Source organism: Phodopus roborovskii, unplaced genomic scaffold, assembly GCF_943737965.1.
Source record: "Phodopus roborovskii unplaced genomic scaffold, PHOROB, whole genome shotgun sequence".
Classification (NCBI taxonomy): Eukaryota; Metazoa; Chordata; class Mammalia; order Rodentia; family Cricetidae; genus Phodopus; species Phodopus roborovskii.
The window spans coordinates 4,102,216-4,128,483 of NW_026126638.1; the positions used below are offsets into that span (position 1 = coordinate 4,102,216).

General features: G+C 49.1%; 1 protein-coding gene across 1 annotated transcript in view; it reads right to left on the reverse strand.

The window, feature by feature from the left end:
* Tead4 (TEA domain transcription factor 4) overlaps positions 1-26,268 on the reverse strand; it is a 73,438-nt gene that overhangs the window by 40,167 nt on the left and 7,003 nt on the right. Inside the window, exon 3 of the mRNA XM_051173076.1 lies at positions 2,759-3,013. Within this exon, the coding sequence (XP_051029033.1) occupies positions 2,759-3,013 (255 nt within the window). The remainder of the gene's footprint in view (positions 1-2,758; positions 3,014-26,268) is intronic.

Genomic DNA, 26,268 nt, shown 5'->3' on the forward strand with positions numbered 1-26,268 from the left:
TAGATTCCTGTGAGTCAAGGCCAACCTTGCCCACACCATGAGTTCCAAGCCAACCAGGATGACATATGAGACCTTATCAGAAAGAGATGAACCGGACAGACAGATAGAGAGGAAGAGGGAGGGGAGGGAGTTTAAGGGGTACAGAGTTCCACTGGGGATGACAGTTTCTGCAGGTGAAGGATGTGACAGCTACAACAGCGGTGTGATTTACAGAATGTCACTAAACCTAAAGCAGGCAGCCAAAGACCCGGGACCACAGAGCCAATCACATTAACTTTGGTGTGTTTTTGTCCGTGTGTGTGTGTGTGTGTGTGTGTGTGTGTGTGTCTGTGTGTGTCTCTGTGTGTGTGTGTCTCTGTGTGTGTGTGTGTCTGTGTGTGTGTGTCTGTGTGTGTCTGTGTGTGTGTCTGTGTGTGTCTGTGTGTGTCTGTGTGTGTGTGTGTGTGTCTGTGTGTGTGTGTGTCTGTGTGTGTGTGTGTCTGTGTGTGTGTGTGTGTCTGTGTGTGTGTGTGTCTGTGTGTGTGTGTCTCTGTGTGTGTGTGTGTCTGTGTGTGTGTGTCTGTGTGTGTGTGTCTGTGTGTGTGTGTCTCTGTGTGTGTGTGTCTCTGTGTGTGTGTGTCTGTGTGTGTGTGTGTCTGTGTGTGTGTCTCTGTGTGTGTCTGTGTGTGTGTGTCTGTGTGTGTCTGTGTGTGTGTGTGTGTCTGTGTGTGTCTGTGTGTGTGTGTGTCTCTGTGTGTGTGTGTGTGTCTGTGTGTGTGTCTCTGTGTGTGTCTCTGTGTGTGTGTGAGAGAGAGAGAGCACACGAGAGCTCCCATGTGTATACATACATGAACATGCTGGAGGGGTGACAGACATTTGCAGCCCCGGGGTGGGGAGGTGGAGGGTGGGCACATACATGGCTTGGTGTGCATGTAGATGGCAGAGAACAGGTTTGGGGATGTGGTGCTTGCCTACAGTTGCAGGCCAGTTCATCTATTTAAGACGGTTTACAGATGCAGAGACCCAAAGCCAAACATTCCCCAGCAGAGTTCTGCAGAAGAAGGGGAGAGAGGACTGTAGAAGCCAGAGGGGTCAAGGACACAAGAAAACCCACAGAATCAACTAACCTGGGCTCAGAGGGGCTCACAGAGACTGAACCAGCAGCCAGGGAGCCTGCACGGGACTGACCTGGGCCCTCTGCATGTGAACTACAGTTTTGTAAGTTGCAGGGCTCCTAACAGTGGGGGCAGGGGCTGTCTCTGACTCTTTCTCCGGTTTGGGGGACCCTGAACACATGATGGGTTGCCTTGCCCAGCCTCTCAGCTCATTTCTGTTGCTTTCAGCCACCTGGCTTGTGAGAACCTGTCAATCACCCTAGGGAATTAATATGTTCAGTCCCCACACAGAGCCCTCTAACAGCTGAAAAAGCACCTGTGCTTCGGGGAGAGGGGAAGGGACGCTCATGAATGGAAACCCATGTGGGGAGGGGTGGCAGCTGGGCGGGAAGCTGGCGGAGGCCTCTGCTGTCCTAACTTCACCAGGTACACGGGCCTTCTCAGACCTTTGGGTGTCCAGCCTTTAACAAGCTGGAGCACGGAGGGAGCCCTGAGGGCGTTTCCGGTGGAAGTAGAAGCCTGACCTAGCCCTGAGCCAGGCCTTGCAGCAGCTGTTCCTTCAGCTTGGGTCTGCTTTTATTTTCCCAGAGTCCTCTCCTCCACAGGTCAACAGGCTTCATATAGACTGCTGGTCTCCCCATGTGGCTGAAGGGGATGGGTCCTCCCTGCAGGAAGGCACAGCCCTCACAGCCTGCCTTGGAGAACAGCTAGCTGTAGGTATGTTCACTTCCGCGCTCCACACACACACGGATCACACCTGCTGTACCCATGCCTGGCACCCACAATGCTTGGCACGTGCTGGGCACACGAATGAGGGAGGAGGGAGCAGGAGGAGTCCTATTCCAAATGGACTCCTTCGTGCTCCTTTTCCTTCCTTTTTTTTTTTTTTTTTTTTTCCTTTCTTTTTGTGGTACTGGGGATTAAACTCCAGATGTTTCCTAATATGAGGCAAACACTCTACTACTGAGCTACACTCGCAGGTGAAGTCCCCTGTTCTTGTCACTCTTTATAGCCAAGGTTGACAGCATGGAGAGCAAGCATTTGATTATGATGATGGGGGGGGGGGGGGAGGTTGAGAGAGGGAGGCAGAGAGAGTGGATGTTTACTCTGCCCTGTGGAGATAGTTATTCCATCCACTGTGATCTTCATTAAACTTTCTACTGACAGGCAGTGGCGGCACATGCCTTTAGTTCCCCAGAGCTTGGGTGGCAGAGGTAGAGAATCTCTGAGTTCTAGACCAGCCTGATATACAGAATGAGTTCCAGGACAACCAGGGATACAAAGGGAAACCCTACCTCAAACAACAAACATTCAAACAAAGGAAAAAAATTTTTTTTTCCCTCCTGTGTAGCCCTAGCTCTTGTAGATCAGGCTGGCCTCAAACTCACAGAGCTCTACCTGCCTCTGCCTCCCGCTGGGCTCACAGGCATGCACCACCACCACCACCTGGCTGGAAAATTGTTTCTCTGCTAACACAGTCCCCTCAGCAGATTTCTGCTCTCCTCACCCATTCCCATGCTTCTCTTACTCAGGTGTTTGGACAGACTCAGGGTAAAAGAAAGCACTGTGCACCTAGTAGAAATCACAAGAGGTCATCTGGAGGGAACCCGAGGTTACTGTGTCCATCCTGCTGAACTTCTGCCCGGCTCCAACAGGCTCCTTACCATACATCTTGCCTTCCTCCGACAGGATGATTTTGCGGCGGCCGCAGGGTGGGTAAATGGCCATTGCCTCCTGGAAGCTTTGCTCAATATCCGGGCTCCACACGCCCTCTGCATCATTGTCGATGGGCTTGTCCAGTGCCTGGCTGCCCCCAGAGATGCTGCTCCCCTCGGGGGAGTCGGGAGAGCTCCACTCTTTGGAGGTAATGGTGCCGGCCTTGCCCTCCAAGGCTCGGCTTGGAGGAGCGCCCGTTGGACCTGTTAGAGCCAAAACATGGCAGAGGTTAAGAGGGGACCGAGAAGGCTGCAGGACATGGGACACCCAGAGAGTGTTCCAGTACCAGACCGGTTACTCAGGGAACAAAGTGAAAAGTCTGGGGGGGGGGGGGCTGTGGGGGTTCAGGAGTCAGGGAGGCTTCAACAGGTTGCTTTCCCTCAACAGCCTAGTGTCCAAACTGTCCAATGAGCACAAAAGACCCCTCTAATTAGACCTCTAAGGCTGGGAAGTAGGAGACAAAGACACAACACAGGGACAGATTTAATCTGACACCAAACAAACTCTGGGCAAAAAAGATCTTAAATATTATACAGGAGGTGAAACAGTCCAAATGCCATGGAAACAGTATGCAAAATCCTCAAAAACTTAAAATGAAGGCCAGGGGAGGGAGGCCAGTGATAGAGGGTTTGTTGAGCATGCTTGAGTAGTTCTAGCTTCAGCACTAACAATAAATAATAACAACGACGACAGCCACAACAATAATAATGTGATCCACCAATCCTGCTTCTTGGTATATACCCAAAAGAATTGAAAATAGGAGCTCCAAAAGACAGCTGTATACAAATGTTCACAGCAGCGCTATTACAACAGCCAAAAAAAGGGAGGGCGTCCTGCATTCATCCCTCCGTGAGTAGAGAATGAGGTATGGGTATACGATGGACTACTATTAGCACTAAAAAGGAAGGTAACCCTGTCACAGGCCATGACAGGCTATGACAGGGATGAGCGCTGGTATTATGTTAAACAATACCAGTCATGGAAAAAAAGACAGTATGGGTGCCCACATAGAAGGCGATGCGCATTCTTAAAGATAAAGTGTCATGAAGGTTGCCAGGGGCGGGGGGAGGGGAGAGCTGTTGTCTAACAGATATAGACTCTTGCGCTGTTGTGCCTTCGTGTGAACATACCTCCAGTCTGGGGCCTGTACACTGGTGAGAGGTGAAGATGGTGGGCATCCCTAGCTCAGTGACAGAGCCCCTGCCTAGCAAGGGTTCAAACGCTAGGAGCACAAGAAATAATTCCAGGAAATGAAGCAAAGCCACAGTTAAAAGGAAGAGTCCCTCAGTTGATGAAGGATCTGAATCCTCTAATTCTGGAACCAAATGAATCCCCCCACCCCCTCAAGACAGGGTTTCTCTGTGCAGCTTTGGCTGTCCTGGAACCCATTCTGTAAACCAGCCTGGCCTCAAACTTACAGAAATCCACCTGCTTCTGCCTCCTGAGTGCTGGGATTAAAGATGTGTATGCCACCATGCCTAGCCCATAATAAATCTTAAGCAGGATAAATTCAAATAAAATAAACATAATCCCCAAAACAAGCCTTAAAAAGCATCCCAGATGAAAATGAGCAGAATAGTGACCACAAACTAGTGGGGTTGGAACCTAGGGCCTCTTGCATGCTAAGAAGATGGCTGTATCTACCCCCAGCCCAGAAAAAACTATTAAACTAGTAGTGGGTTTCACCAGAAATACTAAAGGACTCAAGAAAATGTATCTCCAATCTGGTAAAGCAAACAGCCATCATCCGGAACGCAAACTCCGATGGGTTGGATGTGGTTCAATGGGTAAAGTACTCGCTGTGAGGCCCAGATTTGGATCTCTAGTCAAAGGAAGAAGCCCGTGTCCATAACCACAACGCTCCCACTGGAGGTGAGAGGAAGACACAGGAGAATTCCCGAAACCCACTAGCCAGTTTGCCTGGTGTAAGGACACAGTCGGGACCAAGAGACAGTGAGTTAAGCTAAGGAAATGGTCAAGTAGGTAAAAGCACTGTGTAAGACAGATGACCTAAGTTTAGTCCTCTAAAAAGCTGGCTGCTGCAGTAAACACCTATGATGGTTCCAGCACTCATGCAATGACTTGGGAGGCAGGGACAGGCAGAAAGCTCCTCTCTGATCTCCATGTGGGTCCCATGGCACCTATCAGCCTGCACTTACATATAACACACACACACACACACACACACACACACACACACACACACACACGGGGTCGGGGGAGAGAAACACACACAAGTGGTAAATTAAAAAATAAATCTTTAAAAGCAGAGATGGCTCAGGTTAAGGGTACTGAGTCTCAGCACCCATGTGGCATCTAGTAACAGTGTCATCCAGCTTCAGGGAATCTGATGCTTCTTCTGGCCTCGAGAAGCACGAGGTACTCACTCATGGTGCACAGACACACATAAAAGCACACGATGCTCTTGCAGAGAACCCGAGCGGCCTCACACCAGATGCTCACAATTGCCTGTAACTCCAGCCCCAGGAGACCCAACGCCTCGACCTATGTGGACACCTACACTCACCTACATAGATGCACACAACTACATAACTAAAAATAAAACACATGTTTAAAAAGAAAAGAAAGAGCAAGTGTTCTGGTTAGCAGTTTCTTGTTGACTTGACACAAGCCAGGGTCATCTGGGAAAACGCAACCTCGGCTGAGAAAATGAGTCCATCAGACTGGCCTGTAGGCAAGTCCGGGGGGGTATTTTCTTCATTAATGGCTGATATGGAAAGGCCCACCCCACTGTGGGTGCTGGCATCCCTGGGCAGGTAGTCCTGGGTGTGTAAGAAAGCAGACTGAGCAAGCCATGGGGAGCCAGAGGATAAGCAGCCCTTCTCGTGGATCCTGTTCCAGTTCCTCCCTCCCGGTTTCGGACTTGAGTTACTGCCCCGACTTCCTTCAGTGATGAACTAAAATGTGAGCGGAAACAAACCCTTTCTTCCCCGCCTTGCTTTTACTCATGGTCGTTATCACAGCGACAGAGGCCTAAGACAGGAATGATGGAAGTGTATGAAAAATACAGAAGGGGAACTAACATGAGGAAAAGACAATGCCCAGACATTGGGCCAAGTGTCTCGGAGAATCGTGAGTTCACAGCTAACTGACGCAGAAACACGGTTCAGTGAAAGCACCCACTAGCACGTGAGGCCCTAAGGGCCAACCAGCGCTAAAGAAAAAGATACAGATAGCTAAGTTAACAGAGATCACATTTCTGAAACATACATTTAGAGTATGCATTTGATAAAACCTAAGACTTTCATCGAGGTGTTGGTGGCACAGGCCTTTAATCCCTGCACTCAGGAGGCAGAGGCTGGCAGATCTCTGAGTTTAAGACCAGCCTGATCTACAAAGCAAGGGCTATACAAGGATAGCCAGGGTTATACAAGGGGGAAAAACCTAAGACCTTTCGACAACAATACCTATCTAATAAATAAATAAATTATCAAAAGTGATAGAGATAAAAGGGAACTAATTTCTTCAATCTGAGCAAAGACATCTTTGGAAAACTTACACAAATAAGACTCTTGCCGGAACAACAGTAACAGTACATTTTAAGTTAACAGTAAGATCAAGGAAGCTCACTTTGAGCACTTCGAATGCTAAGCAAAGCCAGGCAGTTGGGGCTGGGGGCAGGAGCAGGTTCAGGGAAAGATGGTTCTGAGTTTGAGGCCAGTCTGATCTACACTGGGAGTTCTAGGATAGCCACTGTTATACAGTGAGACCAAAGGAGGTTTAATGTGTGAGATGGTTCTCAGGCACTCTAACACGGTGGTTGGCTCTGCTTTTCCCTTCTGGCTTCATGTCGTAAATGGTGGTATGCTGTGTGAGGAAAGAAATGGGCGATGGCTTCACTTCTCCTGCAAACATATGAGTTTGTGTACGTTACATCACTGCTCAGGACCTCACCCTAAAACCCCCGGGACCTGAGTTCTTTCTTTCTGTGCTGGCAGTGTCTGAGGCCCACACACTACACCTGGATGCCATATTTCTCCACACGGTGGTCAATAAGAGGGTGCCGGGGTTAGAGAGTTAACTCAGGTGAGAGTTCTAGCCTTAAGCACAAAGCTCTGGGCTTCATGCCCCACCCACACCCTTTGTGAGGGAGTGGGGGTAGTCAGTCTGCAATAGGGTTTGCCTCCCAGTACTCAGTGCAGGGTGTTTAATAGCCATTGCTCTTAAGCTCCAAACTTGGGAGTGCAAAATCTGAACCCCTTAAACAGGCCTGCAGGTACACATAGCTTAAGCCCTAATGGTGAAGATTAATATCTGGCAGTGATTGGTCAACCTCCTAATGCACAAAGCCCCATTAGTTTTGGTGTCAGGACTTCATTTTATCCATGGGCCTGACATAAGCACAGCCATACACTCTGAGCTGAACCGAGGGAAAGATGAAGAAGGATAGCCCCGCATCACCTTATGAGCTGGACCAAGGGAAAGATGAAGAAGGATAGCCCCGCATCACCTTATGAGCTGGACCGAGGGAAAGATGAAGAAGGATAGCCCCGTATCGCCTTATGTGCTGAACCGAGGGAAAGATGAAGAAGGATAGCCCCGCATCACCTTATGAACTGGACCAAGGGAAAGATGAAGGAGGATAGCCCCGTATCGCCTTATGAGCTGGACCAAGGGAAGATGAAGGAGGATAGCCCCGTATCGCCTTATGAGCTGGACCAAGGGAAAGATGAAGGAGGATAGCCCCGCATCACCTTATGAGCTGGACCAAGGGAAAGATGAAGAAGGATAGCCCCGTATCGCCTTATGTGCTGGATCGAGGGAAAGATGAAGGAGGATAGCCCCGTATCGCCTTATGTGCTGGATCGAGGGAAAGATGAAGAAGGATAGCCCCGTATCGCCTTATGTGCTGGATCGAGGGAAAGATGAAGAAGGATAGCCCCGCATCACCTTATGTGATGCCCCCCACCCCTACCCTGTGCCAGAGGAGGTCAACATTGCCTTTTCCTACACTCCAAAGTTGTGCCCAGGACAGTGCCGAAGAACAGGCCTGGGCAAAGTAGAGACCATCTGTGCCAGACTGCCCCATGGGAGAGGTTTTCTGAGGACCTGCACTCCATGTTCCCAAGATTGGGACTGTCCCAGAGAAAGTGGGGCAGCAGGTCACGCAAGGCCCTAGGACATGGGATTCATTACGGCCCTGTGTGGCTGTGGTGCCCCTGGTCCCTAGTTGTGACTGGCTGGCCACTCCTACCCTTACTAGGCAAACTGCCCACACAAGCCTGCCCTGTGGCCAGAAGAATGGTGTAAGTCAGCCTCAGCCCAGAGATGTTCCTCCCACTCCTCCCCCAAGTGACCCTCCAGGGACTGCCAGGGGAGAGGCAGAGTGGAGAACAGATGGCGCGGCTGCCCAGACCATGTGCTATGGCCAGAGAAATAAAAATAATCCTGACTGGCTCTCAGGCCCCGGGCCTGGAGGCTCCTAGCTCTCTCTGCCCCACCCAAAAGCCACCAGATGTCCTGCTTGGGACAACCAGGCCCAAAGAAGACAGCACTCTACCCCAAGGCCCACAGGTGCTGGCCTGGAGGACATTTCAGAAGATTCAGCAACTGGGATTGTATCAGGATCTTCCTAAGGCTCAGAACCCTGAGCTCTTCTAGAAACAGGAGAGGGTGAAGATCCGCAAATAATTCATGGAGAAGCCACCGTTGCGGGGGCAGGTGTGGGGGAGGAGCACAGTTTGACTGAGAAAGCGACCAGACCAAACTGCTAGGAAGGAGCTGGGTTGTAGCTGTGCGGTAGAACATTTGCCAGCCAAGGCCTTGGATCCTGAGACCTGTCCGTGTGTGGCCAGTTTCCCCACACAACCTCACTCCCCCAGACACCAAAACACACAATACACAATGTTGCTGTGACAGGCCGGGCCTGGGCTGTGATCTCACTTGAGCTCGCCTGTTCCCCTAAATGGAGAACAGGATTATCACCCAGACATTTAGTGTCCGCCCTGCTGCTGGCTCGGTGCAGGTAGGAGCATAGGCAGTCAGCATTACCCTTAATGAGTTGACTCTGCCAAAGGCTCCCTTTGTTTTAGGCCAGGACAAATAACACTATTATTTCACAACAGAGATGTCCTTCCACATACAATGGGATACATTCTGGTAAACTTACTACTAGCCAGTTAATAATACCCTAATGTAGAAGGGAATGGCGATGCATGCCTGTATCTGAGATTCTGGACGCTGAGGCAGGAGGATTGTGAGTTTGAGAGCATTTCAGTAACCTTCATACTGACTTCCATAGTAGCTGCGACAAGCTCAGCTTCTACAAACACTGAAGAGCTGTTCCCGTTTCCCACAACCTCACCAGCACGTAACTACAGTCATCTGACTTTTGGAGGGTAACTTTTCTGAGTGGGGTGAGCCGGACCCTCCCTGGTCATTACTGACATTAAACACTTTTCTTCTCAGATTTTATTTTATGTCTGAGTGTTATACCTGGATGTATGGCATGTATACAACGTGTATGCCTGGTCTCTGCAAAGGTCAGAAAAGGATGGTGAATCCCCAGAACCAGAATAAACAGGTGGTTCTGAGCTGCCATGTGGGTGTCAGGAACTGAACCCAGGTCTTCTTCAAGAGCAGCCAGTGCTCTTAACTGCTGAGCCATCTCTCCAGCCCCTCAGTGGGATATGTTTTGTTTTGAAGTTAGAGCACTAACATTAGGGTTTCACTGTGTAGCCCTGGCTAGCCTAAAACTCTCTATGTAGATCAGGTTGGCCTCAAACTCATAGTGATCTTCCTGCCTCTGATGCCCAAGAGCTGGCTAAATTAAAGCCTCACACCTCTGCACTCTGCCTACAGATTTTACACTATGGCTCTGTATATCCCATGAAATATATTCAATACCTGCATCGAAGCAATGCTGGCAACCCTATGACCATGTGGCTGGCTGGACACTGCGGCTCACGGCTGCTGCCCCACGTGACAAAAACATACTATTTATCATTAGCCAGGAAAACAGCAAAACTCAAATTTCAAAGAACAACGTCTCCCAAGTGCGCATCATCTCCACATAGTAAGGCAGAAAAATCACATGTCGACCTTTGTATACTGGGAGCTGTTTGTCCAGATAACTCATGGGACGTCAATATGTAACCTATAACCAACTCCCACAGTCCCCAATCCAAACAGGACATGATAGAAATTGAAACTCATAATGTTTACAAGACACGCCTGGGGTTACACAGACATGAGCAAAGAGTTGGGCCACTCGAGGCATAAAGACAGAAATGGTTCCCTCGGGGTTCCTCTCCAGCCACTGACTCTAAGAGCTTTGGAGGTGCAGGTCAAAGGTCCAGTCGCACCAAGGCGACCCTCATTGCCGGTGACTAGAACACCCTCTGCATTGCAGTGACTGAAGCTAGGAGGGAAAAGAAAACCTGAGGTTTCCTTCCAGGACATCCACCCTAACCTAAGGACACATGAGGTGACAAAGTGGCTGCAGTAACTCATGGCGGGGACAAGTTGGGAATCCTTTTCAGCACAGGAATTCTCCAGGCTGGCAGAATTCCCAGTATGGTTTGATGACCCAGACAAGAAATAACAAATCTGAACCCCAGATACTCTGCCCTGATCGAATCCAGCTGTGGCCAAAGAGACACTGTTTGGGACAGGCCTGGCCCCACCTAGTACAATAGCTCCTGGCTATTCCTACCATACTGGGCTCTAGAGAGGCTGAGCCCACGCCACAGTGTACTCACCCACAGCTATGACAAAAACTAAAGTATAAGATGGCCCTGGAAACATTCTAGGAGGAGGGTGGAGGAGGGGCTATGAGCCTTCCCTACTCTGACCTCATCTCCAAAAAGAAAGAAAATTAGGCAATGGACAGTGACTCACACCTGTAATTCCAGTACTCCAGAGGCAGAGGCAGGAAGATCACGAGTTCAAAGCCAGCCTGAGGCTACATAGTGCATTCCAGGCCACCCACAGATACAGAGAGACCTTGTCCCAAAAGTAAACAAATACATAAATAAATGGCTGGGCTTTAGTGGTACACGCCTTTAATCCCAACACTAGGGTGACAGAGGCAGGCAGATCTCTGTGAGTTTGAGGCCAGCCTGGTCTACAAAGAGAGTTCCAGGAAAGCCAAAGCTACACACAGAGAAACTGTCTTGGGGGAAAAAAAAAAAAAGGGGGGGAACAAATTAATCAACATAGTGATGAGTGGTGCGGGTTGGTAACCCCAGCACTCGGGACACTGAAGCAGGAGGTTCACAGGTTCAAGAGCAGGCTAGACTACGCTATACGATCTGACCCACCACCACCCCAAAACACAGGCTGACCACATGCCTACCTGACACTGCTTTCAGGAGGGAGGGAGGGAGGAAAGGAGAGGGGAGAGAAAATCCCAGGACCCTTCTCCACAGCCCAGCTCTCCTCCCCTCCCCCTTACTGAATCCCAACTTCATTCCAGATGCTTCCCTGCTCAGGGCAGGCCCCTCCTAATTTAACTCCTGCCAGCCATCAATCAGCAGGTGTCACTGCGGGGACACACAGGCTCAGGTCCTGGGCCCTGACTCCAGCTTGTACCACACTAACACACCACCTGGTCATCTCCCTTGGCTTTGACAGGTGCTGCCTGCCACCTTTTGTCCTCGGGCTCAGCAATCCCTCAGGAGTAGGGCCAGGGAGGAGAGCAGGGCCGGGTTAGAAAGTGACTACCTCCCCAGGCTCCCGCCGTGACTGCTCCCGGCATACATGGCAGAGAAGCCTGATGAACTAGGGGTCTGCATAAGGTGCCTAGGACACTGAGGGACACATTCTGTCCTGAGAGCGAATGATCTCAATACTGACACTACAGGGAACAGCTTCCTAGACCCACTCTGTGCTGAGCTCTGGACTAGACTCTTGGCTGTGTCTTCCTCCCCTCAAATACCCACAGAGCTACCAGCCCATTTCAAAGTTGGGAAGACTGAGACACTTTGTGGTGCATTGCTTTGCCCAAGTCCCACGGCCAGGGAGTGACTGGCTCAGTCTGCAGGCTCTCAATGCTCTCCCCCACAGCAAGTCACCAAGCTTCTATCGTGTGAGCAGACAAGGTCTGTCCACAGCGGGAGGGACATAAATCAGACATGGGAAAAGGGTGGTGGCTGAGGGAGTTAAGTCTCTGCACATACTGAGCTCTCCCGGTCTTTCTCGTTGTGACTGAATTTTCACAAAAAGAAGAAGCTGTGCCTGGACTGGGTGGTGGTGGCACACACCTTCAACCCCAGCACTCAGGAGGCAGAGGCAGGTGGATCTCTGTGAGTTCAAGGCCAGCCTGGTCTACAGAACAAGTTCCAGGACAGGCTCCAAAGCTACACAGAGAAACCCGGTCTCGAAAAACCAGAAACCAGGCAACAAGTAAATAAAATGGATTTCTCTAAAAACAAAAACAAAAACCTCCTATAAGGAGTTTCTGTGCCTGCAGAGACCAGGGGAACTCTTGGAATTTCATTAGTTAAGAGATTAGAATTTTGTAGATTCATAGACTAATTATTTTGATCTCATTTTAGCCTTTTGGAACAGCCGTGCCTTTGCCCTCCCTGAATCTGAACTAATTTATTGTGATAATAAATAGAACCCTTTCAGAAGACACTAACTCAGCAAAACACCAGTTTCTAATAATTCAAGAGCTAAGAGTCTCACCACATAGTGTCTTAAACCTGTAGAATAGCTCCCCACCCCACCCCACCCCACGCTGCCCCCATTCCACTGTACCCACCTCTATGATGTACCCACTATTTCAAACTCATCTTTACTTGTGGTTTCCTTTGTTCTGTAAAACTATAAAACCCCCATGAAACCGCTTCCACGCTGGAACATGGAATTTGAGCTAACTTACATCTGATGTTCCCTGGCCGTGGTCACTTATAATGGCTCCAGAATAAACTCTGTCTTATTCTCTTTAAGATGACAGCTGTGGTTTTCAGTTGGTATCAGCAAGGGCTCTGCTGCCTCCTCAGCCTCTGGAGAAACCCAGTGGGGAGATGCTGGTCCCCAAGCACTGTGCGAGACAAACAGACCTGCAGAGCTGACCTGGAGTTGTCCAGAACTAGGCGAGGAAACTGAGACCCTTAGAGGGGAGTGACTGTCAAATGGCCACAGAACTGGAACTGGGACATCTTCAAAGTGAGCACAGCCTGGATCCGGTTCGGTGACTCCCAGGAGGAAGAGTGGGTCCCAACCAGGGAGAGCCAGGGAAATCTCCCTCTTATTTAGAATTGTGTAAGGGGCACAGAGAAGAGTTAAAAGGATCAGGAGTTCAAGGTCACCCTGGGCTACCTGGTGAGCTCAAAGCCAGTGTACATTATAGGAAACCCAGTCTCAAAAAAAAAAAAAAAAAACTACATAAAAAAGTAAGTGGTGTGAGCATGTACTACATGCCAGGCGTGTGGACATGGTCCTGCCTGCAATGTCCTTCTGTCAGACATGTACAAGGTAGAGAAAGAATATTTGTGATCTCAAACATCAGTGGGGGACCAGAGCACCTGCAGATTCTGGTACCCTCTAGGGGATGATTCTAGAAAGAGAATGCCAAATTTTCCAAAGCTCGTGTGTCTAGTACAGTATAGTATTTCTATAACCAATGCATGTCTTCCCATGTATCTTAAATCATCTTGTTCTCTGGCCTTGAATGTGCACTATGCCTGCCTCGGCCTCTTTAATGCCAGCATTATAGGCATGAGCCACCATGCCCCACTGACTTCACCATTTAAAGTGGACCCTTGGCCAGCAGGATGGTTCAGCGGGTAAAAGGACTTGCAACCAAGCATAAGGACCTGAGTTCAATCCCTGGGGTCTACAGGGTAAGAGGGAAAGAACCAACTCATGCCAAGTTGTCCTCTGACTCCCACAGAACACACACATACACACTTATTTAGCTGAATATTTCAATGAACTAGCAGAACTGAATAAAAAAAAATCAAACTATTATTATTTGATAACTGACAAGAAACAAGCAAATGACTTGTAAGCCATTACTCATATAGGAAAAAAGCACGCTGTGAAGTCCAGCCTAGTTTACATAGCCAAGTTTCAAGTTGGCCACAGATATAGTGAGGTCTGGTCTCTACCTAATTCAGTGAAAAAAAACTCGAATGAATAAACAATTGTGTGTGTGTGCGTGTGTGCACATATATATGTGATAACATTCTATCTTCTATAAGTTTATTTTACTTCCGTTTCTGTTCTTTACTTTTCATGGCCGAGCTACTACTCACAGCATCTCACCAATCAACCCTCCGCCTGATAACTACATAAGTGATTCTTACTAACAGCAAATTGAACAGCCTCAAGCAAAGAACTGTCTGTTCCTCAGCACGGGAGGCTGGAACATGCCTGAGGGAGAAAACCCGTGTGCTAGATGTGCTTCCTGAAGGCGTGAGTCCTGGTGCTACTGTGGGCCCAGAGTTAATGAATCAACAACGTAGATTAGGCAAGGTGTCTTGGGACACAAGCACCCACAAAACAAGCCTATAAATTAATTGGCTGACAAAAATCTTGTGACCAGAGGCTTGCATGAATGCAACCCAGTGTTTCTCCTGTGAGTAATGACTCGGTGTTTGTTAATTCAGTGACTTTATAGGACATAATTACCATGAAAAACACCAGTGGACCAGCTGGGTGTGGCAGTAGGAGGCTGTAATCCCAGTTCTCATGAAGCCCAGAAAGACATCAAGTTTATGGCTAGCCTGGACCAAGTTGTGAGACCTTGCCTCAAAGGAAAAAAAAAAAAAAAAAACAGAACAGAAGGCTTGGCTGTACCTAGCGAGAATAACATTAGCATAGGCAAACTGCTGTCCTGGGAAAGGTAATGTTGGGCTCAAGGCCCTGAGAGTACCACAGCCAGTGTGCTAGGCGAGCTTCCTGTGAGAAGATTCCAGAATAGTCCAAAGGTGGCGATAGGTGCCCATCAATAGATGAATACACAAAATGTGGTATAGCCACAGTATGGAATAGTATTCAGCCAGGAAAAGGCAGTAACATTTATAAGTGCCCCAATATGAACGAACCTTGGACAGATTTTACTAAGTGGGATAAGCCAGTTTTTGTTTGTTTGTTGGCCACTTACAAGAAGTACTTAGTCAAATCCAGAACAGAAATTAGAGAAGTAGTTACCAAGCTGGGTAGAGGGAAAATAGTGGATTTTTTTTTTGGGTACAGAGATTCTGTTGGGAAGGATGAAAAGTTAAGGAAATGTGTGACAGTGAAGTTGTACAAACTGAACATGAAAGGACTTGAAGCTGCGGACTTTACACAGAGTGATGATGAGGGGCTGAAGAAGGGTGGCTCAGTGGTCAAGAGCAGTTGTTGCTGTTGCAAAGGATCCAGGCTTGGTTCCCAGCACCCACATGGAGGCTCACAACCATCCAGTTCCAGGGAATCTGATATCCTCTTCCGGCCTTCAGGAGGCACTGCACACACACGTGGTATACAGACATACATGCAGGCAAAAACATACACTAAAAATAGTTTAAGTATTTATGATGAAAATCTAGACAAGGAAGCACACGCTGGCAATCCCAATGTTTAGGGGACTCCCACAGGAGGGGGACTGCAAGCTAAAGGCCAGCCTGTGAAATCTGGCCAGACCTACCCCCAAGGGGGGTCACATGGTATTGCATACCTGTGACCCCAGCACTTAAGAGAAAGCCTGGGCATGGTAACACACACCTTTAGCCCCAGCACTCCAGGGCTAAAGCACCTTTGTCTATACAGCAAGAGCCTCTCTCAAACCACCTCTGGAAAAGGGGCTGAGGCAGCAAAATTCCTAAGAGTTCTTGGCTAGCTTGAGCCAGGTTGCACGCTCTAGTGTCCATCTTGGATAACACGGTATCCAAAAGAGGAAAGAGAGAGATTAGGGGGGAGGGGGGTAAAGGAAGAAACAAAGCTTAGCTTTGAGGGTAGGTAATTTTACCCTCTGAGTATATTTGATTGACAAACTGAAGTACTGGGCATTGAACCCTTAGCCTCACACGTCTACAGAATCCTTTCTTCACTTATGTCTCTAATTCACTAAGCCCAGGCAGACACTGAACTAGTTAGTGATCCTCCTGCCTCAGTCTCTGGAGTAGCTGGGATTACAAACGTGCCCCGCCAGGCCTGGCCGGTTATGTCTTACCGTAAGGACTGTTTGTTTGAGTCAGTCTTGCTATACGTAGTCCATGCTGGCCTCAAACCTATGGTGCCTTTGCCTCAGCCTTCACACTCCAGGGTTAGCATCATAGACATAAGCCACCCTGTCTCTACTCCTGGACATTTAAAAGCCATTAAAAAGCCAGACAAGGTAACACACACAGAAGGCAGAGGCTGGATACCTATGAGTTCAAGGTTAGCCTGGTCTACATAGCAAATTCAAAGTCACCCATGGCTACATAGTGAGATCCTGAAGAAAAAGAAAAAAGGCAAGAAGAAAAAAGGTGTGACCAAAAAGTCACTTCAAGGGACCTGGTCCAAAGTTCTGATGACAAAGAAAAGCAGCCTGTTGTACTTGGAAATGAAGATTGATCAAACAAGAAAGTTTCCTGCCAGCCGTGGGTAGATGAGTTCCTGGAGAATAGAGGAGGACAGAGTAGAGAAACAAAACAGTCCAGCAATGTGGACTCAGCCAGAAAAAACTGACCTGTGTGACTCTCAAAAGGCCAGGCTGCAGGGAAGAGGGGGGGGAGGGGAGGGAGAGAGGGGGAGGGAGAGGGGGAGGGAGAGAGGAAGAGGGAGAGGGGGAGGGAGAGAGAAGGGGAGGAAGAGGGGGAGAGGGAGGGAGGGAGAGAGGGAGAGAGGAGAGAGAGAGAGAGAGAGAGAGAGAGAGAGAGTGTGTGTGTGTGTGTGTGTGTGTGTGTGTGTGTGTGTGAAGACGTGGGCTGGGCTGGGGCTCAGAGGATCACTACCTGCCTTTTATGAAGCCCATGTCTCCACCACCAATGAGAAGATATAATCAAAACAAACCTAGGTGTCCCTGTGTCTAGAGTTACCACTGGAATATTGGCCCTCATACTGGCTTCAATTAGAATTTAGTATAAAGAAACTTCCAGGGTTTAAAACTATCTCTTGCCAGAGATGTGGCTCCTTGAATGTGTACTTGCCTAGTGTGTGCCAGACACTGATTTTGAACCTTAACACCAAAAATTGTACCCAGATGTGGTGATTTATGCTTGTAATCTCAGCACTCTGGGTGCTAAGGCAGGAAGAGCACCCCAAGCTTAAAACCAATCTGGGCTACATACTGATGCGTTCCGGGCCCGTCTGGGCTACCACATGGGACTATGTCTCAAAAAGAAACAAAAATAAACAGACTTGCCCAGCCTAGGCTGTGGCTCAGTGGTAGAGTGTTTGCCTGGCTGTGTGCATTCTTTCCGGGCACCAAGTGCAGACCCTGATCACTGCCACCCAGGACAATGACCACGCCTTGCTCTTGATAGGCTGGAACGGCAGGAGGCAGCAGTGAGCACCCTAAGCTTAGAGGGAAGACACTTTGGAACAAGATCCTGACAGGGCAGAGATTCAATCCTTACAGGATCTCTCTGAAGTTCATGTTCATCCAAAATATAACCAGTGTTATGATAATGCGCATGGGGAACTTTGTCGGGATTCCATGACGGGCGGAGACAAACATGCCAGGCAGACAGAGATTAAGTGAGGCGTTTTATTAGAAGGGGAGGGAGGGGAAAGGAAAGAGAAAAGAGGTAAAGAGACACAGACAGAAGGAATAAACCAGGAGGCAGGAAAAGTCCTGTCTGCCCCAAGAGAAGGGGGGTGGGGGAAGAACGTGAGTGGGCGGGGTCTGTCTTTTATATGGGGGTCCATTGCACCATGTGCAGACTATGCAACCATGGAACCCTGGACTGACCAGGGTCCTGCCTGAGTGTATTCTGCCAGGTGACGGGGGCAGGCCAGCATAATGCCTGAATCCGTACAAGCAGGACGTCAAAGATGAAGATGTGATTGACACATGTGTGCTAGCCTGCTTGTGGGCCCAGCTACTCAGAGGCAAGGCTCCAGGTGGAGGCCCAGATCTCTAAAACAAACAAGTTGATAAACAAATTCGAATACCTCAGAACCTGGAGGCCCAGCATGAGGAGGGCTGTTGACTTCCAGGTTACAGCCACTGTGCAGGGAGGGGCCAAGGTGGGGGAGGCGGTGTGTGAATCGGGAGGAACGAAAGGGAGATAAAGTAAGCGGGTGGGGAGGCACCGGGGGAAGGAAGTCAGGGAGGTGGGAAGGGAGGCTCCCAGACCCAGAGAAATGGAGGGAGATAAGAGTCCTAAGAGACAATCGGGCCCCCAGCTCAGCCTGAGTGAGGCTGGCTAAGAGAGGACACTCAGATCAGCGTCCCATTCTTTGCTCTTTGGAAGTCGGGGAGCCTGGCCCAGGCTAGCCTTTCCAAACAGCTGAGCCGTGGGTGTCTGCAGACCTGTCTCTAACACCTCCAGGAAGTGGGTCACAGCAACTGGCTTCCACACCCCTCCACCCTGTCTGGGGCCCCACAACAGGTAAAGAAGCCGTGGCGAAACTTGGTTTTACATCCTGGGAACAGGTTATGGAAGGGAAAAGAATTAGGCTCAAGTTTAGGTTTGCTGTAGACTACTTGGAACCTCCAGAAGCAGACCGTGGCGCCGTGTCAACACAATGAAAAACTATTCAGTGACGAAAAGGGCATTTGTTATCAGGCCATGGAAAGTTATCTGTAACGACAAGTGAAGGAAGAATCTGAAAGGCCAAGTCTCTGTGATCTCAACTATCATTCTAGAAAAGACTCAGGGTCTGGAGACACCGCTCTGTGGGTGACAACTGCTGTCCAACGCAAGGACTTGTGTTTGGGTCCCAACGCCCATGTATGGCCACACCTGCACCTCCCACTGCTAGAGGGGGTGAAGATTGGCAGATCTGGGCTTGCTGGCCAACAGGTTCAGAAAAACCCTGTCAAGGGAATAAAGTGGGACATCACAGAGCGGGACCCACTACACAAAAAGAGCAAGGAAGAAAGAGAAAGAAAGAAAGAAAAAAAAAACTCCCTGGGCTAATGGAGAGGTCAGAGGTTACCTGGGGTTGGAAGAAAAGATGAAAAGGATTTTTTTAGGGCAGCGGAGCCATCCTGCATGATGGCCAAGGACAGTAAACATCACTAAGCAGGTATCAGAGCTCAGTGTGAGTCCGTCTGTGAACCACAAGCTGACAGACTAACACCAACTATAACACTCAGTTATAACACAGGCACCACACTAACTTGAGATATTACTAGTCAAAGAAACTGAGGGGAGATGTACAAATCAAAGAACTCTATTATACTTCCTCCTAGTCTGTAAACTCCAAACCGATACACACCTAAGATACCGCGCGCGCGCGCGTGCGCGGGTGTGTGTGTGTGTGTGTGTGTGTGTGTGTGTGTGTGTGTGAACACAAGTGCAGGTGCTCTCAGAGGGTGTCAGGGTCCCTGAAGCTAGAGTTAAGAAGGGATTGTGAACTACCTGGGAAATGAACTCAGGTCCTCTGCAAAAGCAATGTACAATGTTAATCAGAGTCATCTCTCTCCAGCCCCCAAAACTGCTATTTAAGTCTGCTTACTGAGTGTAGTGGCACACTTTTAATCCCAGCACTCAGGATACAGAGGCAAGGTGATCTCCGTGAGCTTGAGGCCAGCCCGGTCAGTAAGTTCCTGGTTAAATACAGCTACATAGTGAAGAGGAAAAAAGTCTAGATGGCTCACAGGGTAAAGGCACCTGCTGTCAGTGTGAGTTTGATGTCCAGGGCTCACACGGTGGAAAGAGGGAGCAGACTCATAAAAATTGTTCTCTCATTTCCCTCCACATTCTCTCTCCCTACACACACACACACACACACACACACACACACACACACACACATAATTTTTAGAAAATGCTAATAAGGAATATATAACTTGTATCCTTTCCTAGGGACCTTTCTTCAGTCTTCCATACTTTCCACACTAACACAAGCAAAAGTGATAAGTCTTTAACGGGCCAAGGCTGGAAGCAGAGCAGCCAATTTTACCTGAAACAGGCCTGTCTCAGGAAAGTGCAGCTCAAGACAACAGAGCTCTCTACTGGGGTCTTTGCCAGACAGGCCCTGGGGCTAGGTGGTAATCCCATTAGGTGGGGGTCCTGGGGCAGATAGAGCACACCTAAGGCTTATTTCCCCCTTAGGGCTGGGCTGGCCCTCAAGGACTCTCCCAGGGACACTGGGATACCCTTGTCCATCCAGGGCCTGAGGCTAACCCAAACCAACTGGAGTTCTACCCCTCACTGAGAAGGAATGAATGAATGCTCTACCGTGTGGACAGAGCCATGCTCCCAGAGCACAGGAAGGCAAGAGTTCGTATAGGCCCAGCTCTGGGAAGAGGAGGGAGGCAGCACCCACCTGGCCTAGGTCATTTTCCATAGAAATGTTTCAGAGCCACAGAGACAGAAATGTGGGTGACACTCTAGACTGAGGTCACCAAAGCTGAGGATCCACCCTGACCCAGAAAACTCACCCCCACTGAGTCCCTCTGGCTCAACCACACACCCAGCACCTCTGAAGGCCTGCCAATCATCCCACCTCCCATTCCAGAACACACGGTCATTCGGTTTAGAAACAAGGCCATGTAAATGGCTGAGGTACAGGCTGGGGCAATCAATAGCCATTGTTCTTTTCTGGGTGGAGACAGCTTAGCCTGACCCACCATGCATGAAGGAGAACCAGACCAGGTACCACTGGCCAGCCAGAGAGGATGCCCACCTGAGACTCTTTTCTCTGAGGTGGGCTCTACAGTAGGTGCTAATCCAGGAGCAGGGGGGGGGGCACGGGAAGGGACACTGTTCTACTCCATAGACCACTCTTTGGGTTCCCCATTCCTCAGTCTGGGCCCCAGCTTTGTCCTCAAAGAGAAGTCACGCTCATGTCATTTCCAGAGGCCCTCACACCAATCACCTTCCTTTGGGGATCTTTTTCTTGAAATGGTGGCTCACGCATGTAATCCCAGCACTTGGAAGCTGAAGCAGGAGAACTGCTATTAGTTCAAGAGCAGCCTGAAGCCCAGCCAAGCATTGGTGGTGCATGCCTTTAATCCTAGCACTGGGAGGCAGAGGCAGGCGGATCTCTGAGTTCAAGGCCAGCCTGGTCTACAGAACAAGTTCCAGGACAGCCAGGGCTACACAGAGAAACCTTGCCTTGGGAGAAAGAAAGGAAGGAAGGAAGGAAGGAAGGAAGGAAGGAAGGAAGGAAGGAAGGAAGGAAGGATGGAAGGAAGGAAAGAAGGAAGAAAGGAAGGAGCATCTCAAGACATTCAACACAAAAGACCCAGCCATCCCATTCCTAAATATTAATGCAATAAAAATGAAAAGCCTGTGTTCACACAGAAAATGCATGCTAAGAGCAGCTTTATTCACAACTAGCTGAAAAACACAAGATGACAAAACACACTGTGGCACGTCCAATTACAGTAATGGGACACTGCTCAGTACTGCAGAGGGGCAAACTGAAGGTAAGCAAGCGTAGCAGCTTGCATGTCTATCAAAGGTATTATGGCCAGTTAAAGAAGCCAGGCCCAAAAAGTTACACAACTGTATGATTTGGTTTGCATGATTTTCCTAGACAGGGTTTTTCTGTGTAGCTTTGGCTGCCCTGGAACTCACTCTGTAGACCAGGCTGGCCTTGAACTCACAGAGATCCACCTGTCTCTGCCTCCCAGAGTGGTGGGATTAAAGGTGTGCACCACCACCGCCTGGCCTCAGGACTTTCTTGAAATGACAAAAATCACATGACTAGAGAACAGGTTGGTGCTGCTAAGAAGTGAGCACGGGGGGGAGGGGAGATGATGTAAATGAAGAAATATGGGGAAGATGAGGCTCTTCTGTACCTTAGCTGTGATGTGCACATACAAGTCCATGCATTTGTCACAAGCCGAAAACTGTACACCATGAAGAGCATTTTGTTGATGCTAACATAAGCCCTTGACAGAGTTCAGTGGTACCCTGCCCGCCTAGTGTTGCAGAGGACAGTCCCCAACAACACACACACACACCCTGCCTGATGTGTGCCGCTCAAATCCACCTCTCTTATAACCACATAACAGCCCTCGTACAATGACATTTCTGCCTACACAGACGTCTCTTCCTCCTGTGTCCTCTCCTGAACACACCATCACAGCCCTACCTACTCTCAAAGCTTCTCCTTCATGTCCTCCAAGAGGCCTTCCTCGGCATTCATCAGAATGACTCATTTGTGCCTCTAAATACTTTCTTCATCGTGAAGATTGTCATTAACTGTTCAGTGCAGCCTCCAGGCCTTCCATCCACATTTGCCCCCAAATGAGCGCACAGTAGGTGTTTTGTGGATGCTGTGGGCTGGCTAAGGGCTGCAGTCAGAAAAGGGGAAGCCTGCAGTGTTTTCTAGGGATGCAGGAAGCTACCTATATGTAATGAGATATTCACTTTGTCCTCACCTGTGGCACTGACCATGCCCGTTGGGGGTGGGGACAGGGGTGGACATGACCTGGGGGAACTAGATCTGGGGAAGGGGCCCCCCAGGAGCGCTCTCTTTCTTGCAGCACGGGGACAGACTAGCATCCAGAGGCATCCTTGGGACCAGGAACCTGCTGGTGTTCAACTGTCTCTGTTATAGGTTGTTTCTCCTGGTCCTGATTAACCCTCAGTACCTATACAGTGTCTTCTTGTGCCAGTAGCATCACAACTGCTGTCACACACGAGGCCACAAGTTTATGAAGTTCTAGGACCCCTGCTTGTTTCCTGCACACAGGCAGAGTTCCCAGGCCTGGCAGCCAGACCCTTAAGACCCACCTGGGGGGAGGGTCCCATCCCATCGCCTCAGAGCTGCCATTTCTCATCTGCGATGGTGTCCCTCATCTGAAGTCAGTTTCACAAAGCAGAGCCACAAGGGCACAGGCCCAGCCTGCCAGGGCTTCCCAGGCCACGGCACAACCGGACTTTTCCAAACGTATCATCAGCCCCTCCTTAAAAAGTCCAACATGCCTAGTTTTTAAGGACCCTCTATAAGTCATTCATTCGACAAACACTTACACGGTGCTTAGGAGGAGCTGGGCAAGGACCAAAGCAGTTTAAATATTAACTCATTTAATCTTCACATCAACACTGTGAAATTGCTACTGGCTTCTTTCTTTCTTTCTTTGGCTGAGACAGGATCTCATGTAGCTATAGCAGCTTTGACTTCTAAGATTCTCCTGCCTCCATCTAGAGTGCCGGAATTACAGCTTTGTGCCACTAAATATGGGTTTCTATGAACATTTTTACCTTCATTCTGATTTACACAATACAGGTAAATAACCTGCCCTAGAAAAACCTTTCTGGCCAGGCAGTCATGGTGCATGACTCTAATCTCACCACTTGGGAGGCAGAGGCAGGTGGATCTCTGAGTTTGAGGCCAGTCTGGTCTACATATCTAATTGTAGGAGAACCAGGGCTCTATAAAGAGATCCTGTCTCAAAAAAGGAGAGACAGACGACAGACAGACAGACAGACTGGGTGGACAGGACAGGAGCTCAGACTCAAGCAAACTTTCTGGAAAGCTATGCTATCCAAATAGTACCACTAGCCCCAGGCAGCGGCTAAGATGAGGTGTGGCTAATCTGAATGTGATGCCCCATTAAGTGTAAGTTTTGAATACTCTGAATAACACCCACTAGATCGTTTACTCTCTCTCCAAGTACTAGGGACTGAACTCAGGGCCTTACATATATAAGTAAGGAAAATTCTCTACCACTGACTGACCTTTCCCTATCCATTACACGTTAAAATCTAATATTATGGTAAGTGGAAACATATTATGAAATGTTAGGGGATACTGTGGCATAGAGCTTTTTATTTCTGACCTACTACTTTAAAATATTTTTTAATGTTGCGTGTGTGACTATTTTGCCTGCATATATGTGTTTGCACTTACGGATATGCTCGGTGCCTGCAGAAATCAACAAAGGATGCTGGAGTTAGGAGAGTGTGGGCTGCCCAACTGACCTGAGGGCCGGGGACTGAATCTGGGTCCTTTGCAAGAGCAGCAAACACTATTTTATCAGCCATGCCATCCCTGCAGCCCCATGTTTAGTTGTTCGCTGACTTTGAGACAAGGTCTCCCCATATAAAGTTCTGGGAGGCCTGGAACTCCATATAGAGACATGTTAGCTTCATAGAGATCTACCTTCCTCTGCACTGGAACTAAAGGTGTGCACCACCACACACACACAAAAAAATTACATTTTATTTTGTCTGCTGGGGGTGGGGCTGCACACATGCCACTTGCAGGAGTGTGGAGGACAAGAACAATTTTGAGGAGTTGGTTCCCTCCTTCTACCATGCGGGATCCGGGGACTGAACTCAGGCTTGGCAACAAGCACCTTTACCTGTGAAGCCATCTTTCCTGGCCAAAACCAGAGCTTTTCACACTAGGCAAGCATTCTACCACTGACTCACTACCAGGCCCTGCATTTTTTTTTTTTTTTTTTTTTTTTTGATACAGAGTCGTACTATATTAAGCTGCCCCACACTTAGAATCCTCCTGCCTCAGCCTCAAGATGGGACCAGAGTATTGAACACACTAACCATATTTTCTACCACTGAGCGGTTCCAGTCTTCTTACTTAGATTTTATTCCTGTTGGTTAGCTCCCCTCTGACTTGGGGCTGCTCAGCTGGCTCCGATTGCAGCCCCGACATATGGAGCCCTACATTGGGTGCCATTTTGTTACAAGCAGTTTTCCCACCGGCCTGGTCCCAGAGCCACGCCAGCCCCAAATAACACGCAGAGACGCTGTATTACAAATAATGCTGTTGGCCTGTTACTAGTGTTTCTTATTGGCTAGCTCTGTCTTAAATATTAACCCATTTCTATTAATCTAAGTATTTCCACATGGTCTTATCTTACCGGAGAGAGGGACGGGACCTCTGCTCTCTTGGTCTTACATGTTGACTCTCCTCCTACCTCTTCCGGAAACCTCCTTGTCTCCTAGTCCCGCCTATCTTGCTTCCTTATTGGCCAACAGTGCTCTATTCAATAACCAATACGAGAAACAGATAGAATGACATCTCCCATCACCCCTCTGGCATCTGGACTAGTTCTCCATTCTGGGGACACCTTCCCCACACTTTAGCTTCAAGGCAGGACCAAGGTGTGGTCTGACTCTAACACAAAGATGGGGGGACCAGATAGCAACTGCCACACCCTCCTGTTCTCTTTCTTGACCAACCTAGACGCTCCCCTCTCCCACCACCCTAACCTCTACCTCGCTCTAGTAGCGATATCTGGTGGGAAAATTCCCCTGACATCACAGGTGAAACCTCTCAAGCTAACACATGAAAACCCAAGGCCCAGTACCACAGAAGGGCTAAACAGAGGTACCCAGGTTATCCATCCAATTCCTCAGGCAGGGAAGAGTGTAGAGACCTCCTCCACAACTTCCCAGCAACATCTACAGATTCCAAGATGGGGCTCCAAGGGTTGGGGGACCACTCTGCTGTGGCCACAAAGAGGGGCTGCTTGCCTTCAGGAGCAAGGAGAGACAGCACCAAGGACCACAGCCTCTGATCTCCCATTACCCTCAACTAAGACATTCAAACCCTGGGCAGGTGTGGCAGCAAAGGCCTGGGATTCCATCCAGCACTCCAAAAGCAAATATGGAAATCTAAAACAACGTTCCAGGCCACCTGGAACTTGTGAGTCCAATGATGAGTCTGAGGCCTGCCTTAGTGAGACCAACTCAGAAAGAGAACCAGGGCCTGGGGTGACAGCTCAGCAGTTAAGAACACTGACGGCTCTTACAGAGACGCAGAGACCAGGGTTTGATCCCCAGCACCCACATGGGGTGGCTCACACCCATCTGTTTAGTTCTAGTCCCAGTGCGTCCCACCCCCGCTTCTGGCCTTTGAGGTTACTACACACACAAGGTTCACAAGGCACACATGCAGGCAAACCACACATACAATTTTTTAAAATTTAGGAGGCATCAAAGCCCTGTCGTTCTTGCTGCCTGCTCCACAGCTCAGCATCACCACTGCCCTTTGACCTCCAAAGAAGCCCGAGATCATACACGCAGAAAGGAACCAAGATATCCATCTGGCACTAGCCAGGACATTAAGTGTAACTGGTGGAAACCCAGAGGTATAAACAACACACATGATGCAGAGAAGATTCAAGTGCCAGATCCTGATGCCTGACGCCCAGCACTGGCAAACACATGCCGCTCAGCGGCTTCAGGAAGTTCCCGTCCCACAAAGCTGGGGAGAGAAAATGCTCCCTATGAACCACAAACCCTCCTGTGCTGAGAAAGGTGTGCCACCATTCACAGTGTGTTCTCCAAGAGCCACAAAACCATCAAGGAAAGGGAAGGAGCCTGGCCATCAGTCACCAATGCCAGCCAGCACCGACCCACGCAGCCAAGAGAACAAATAGACAATTTATAAATGTACTTAAATAAAGCCACAAAAACTTCCC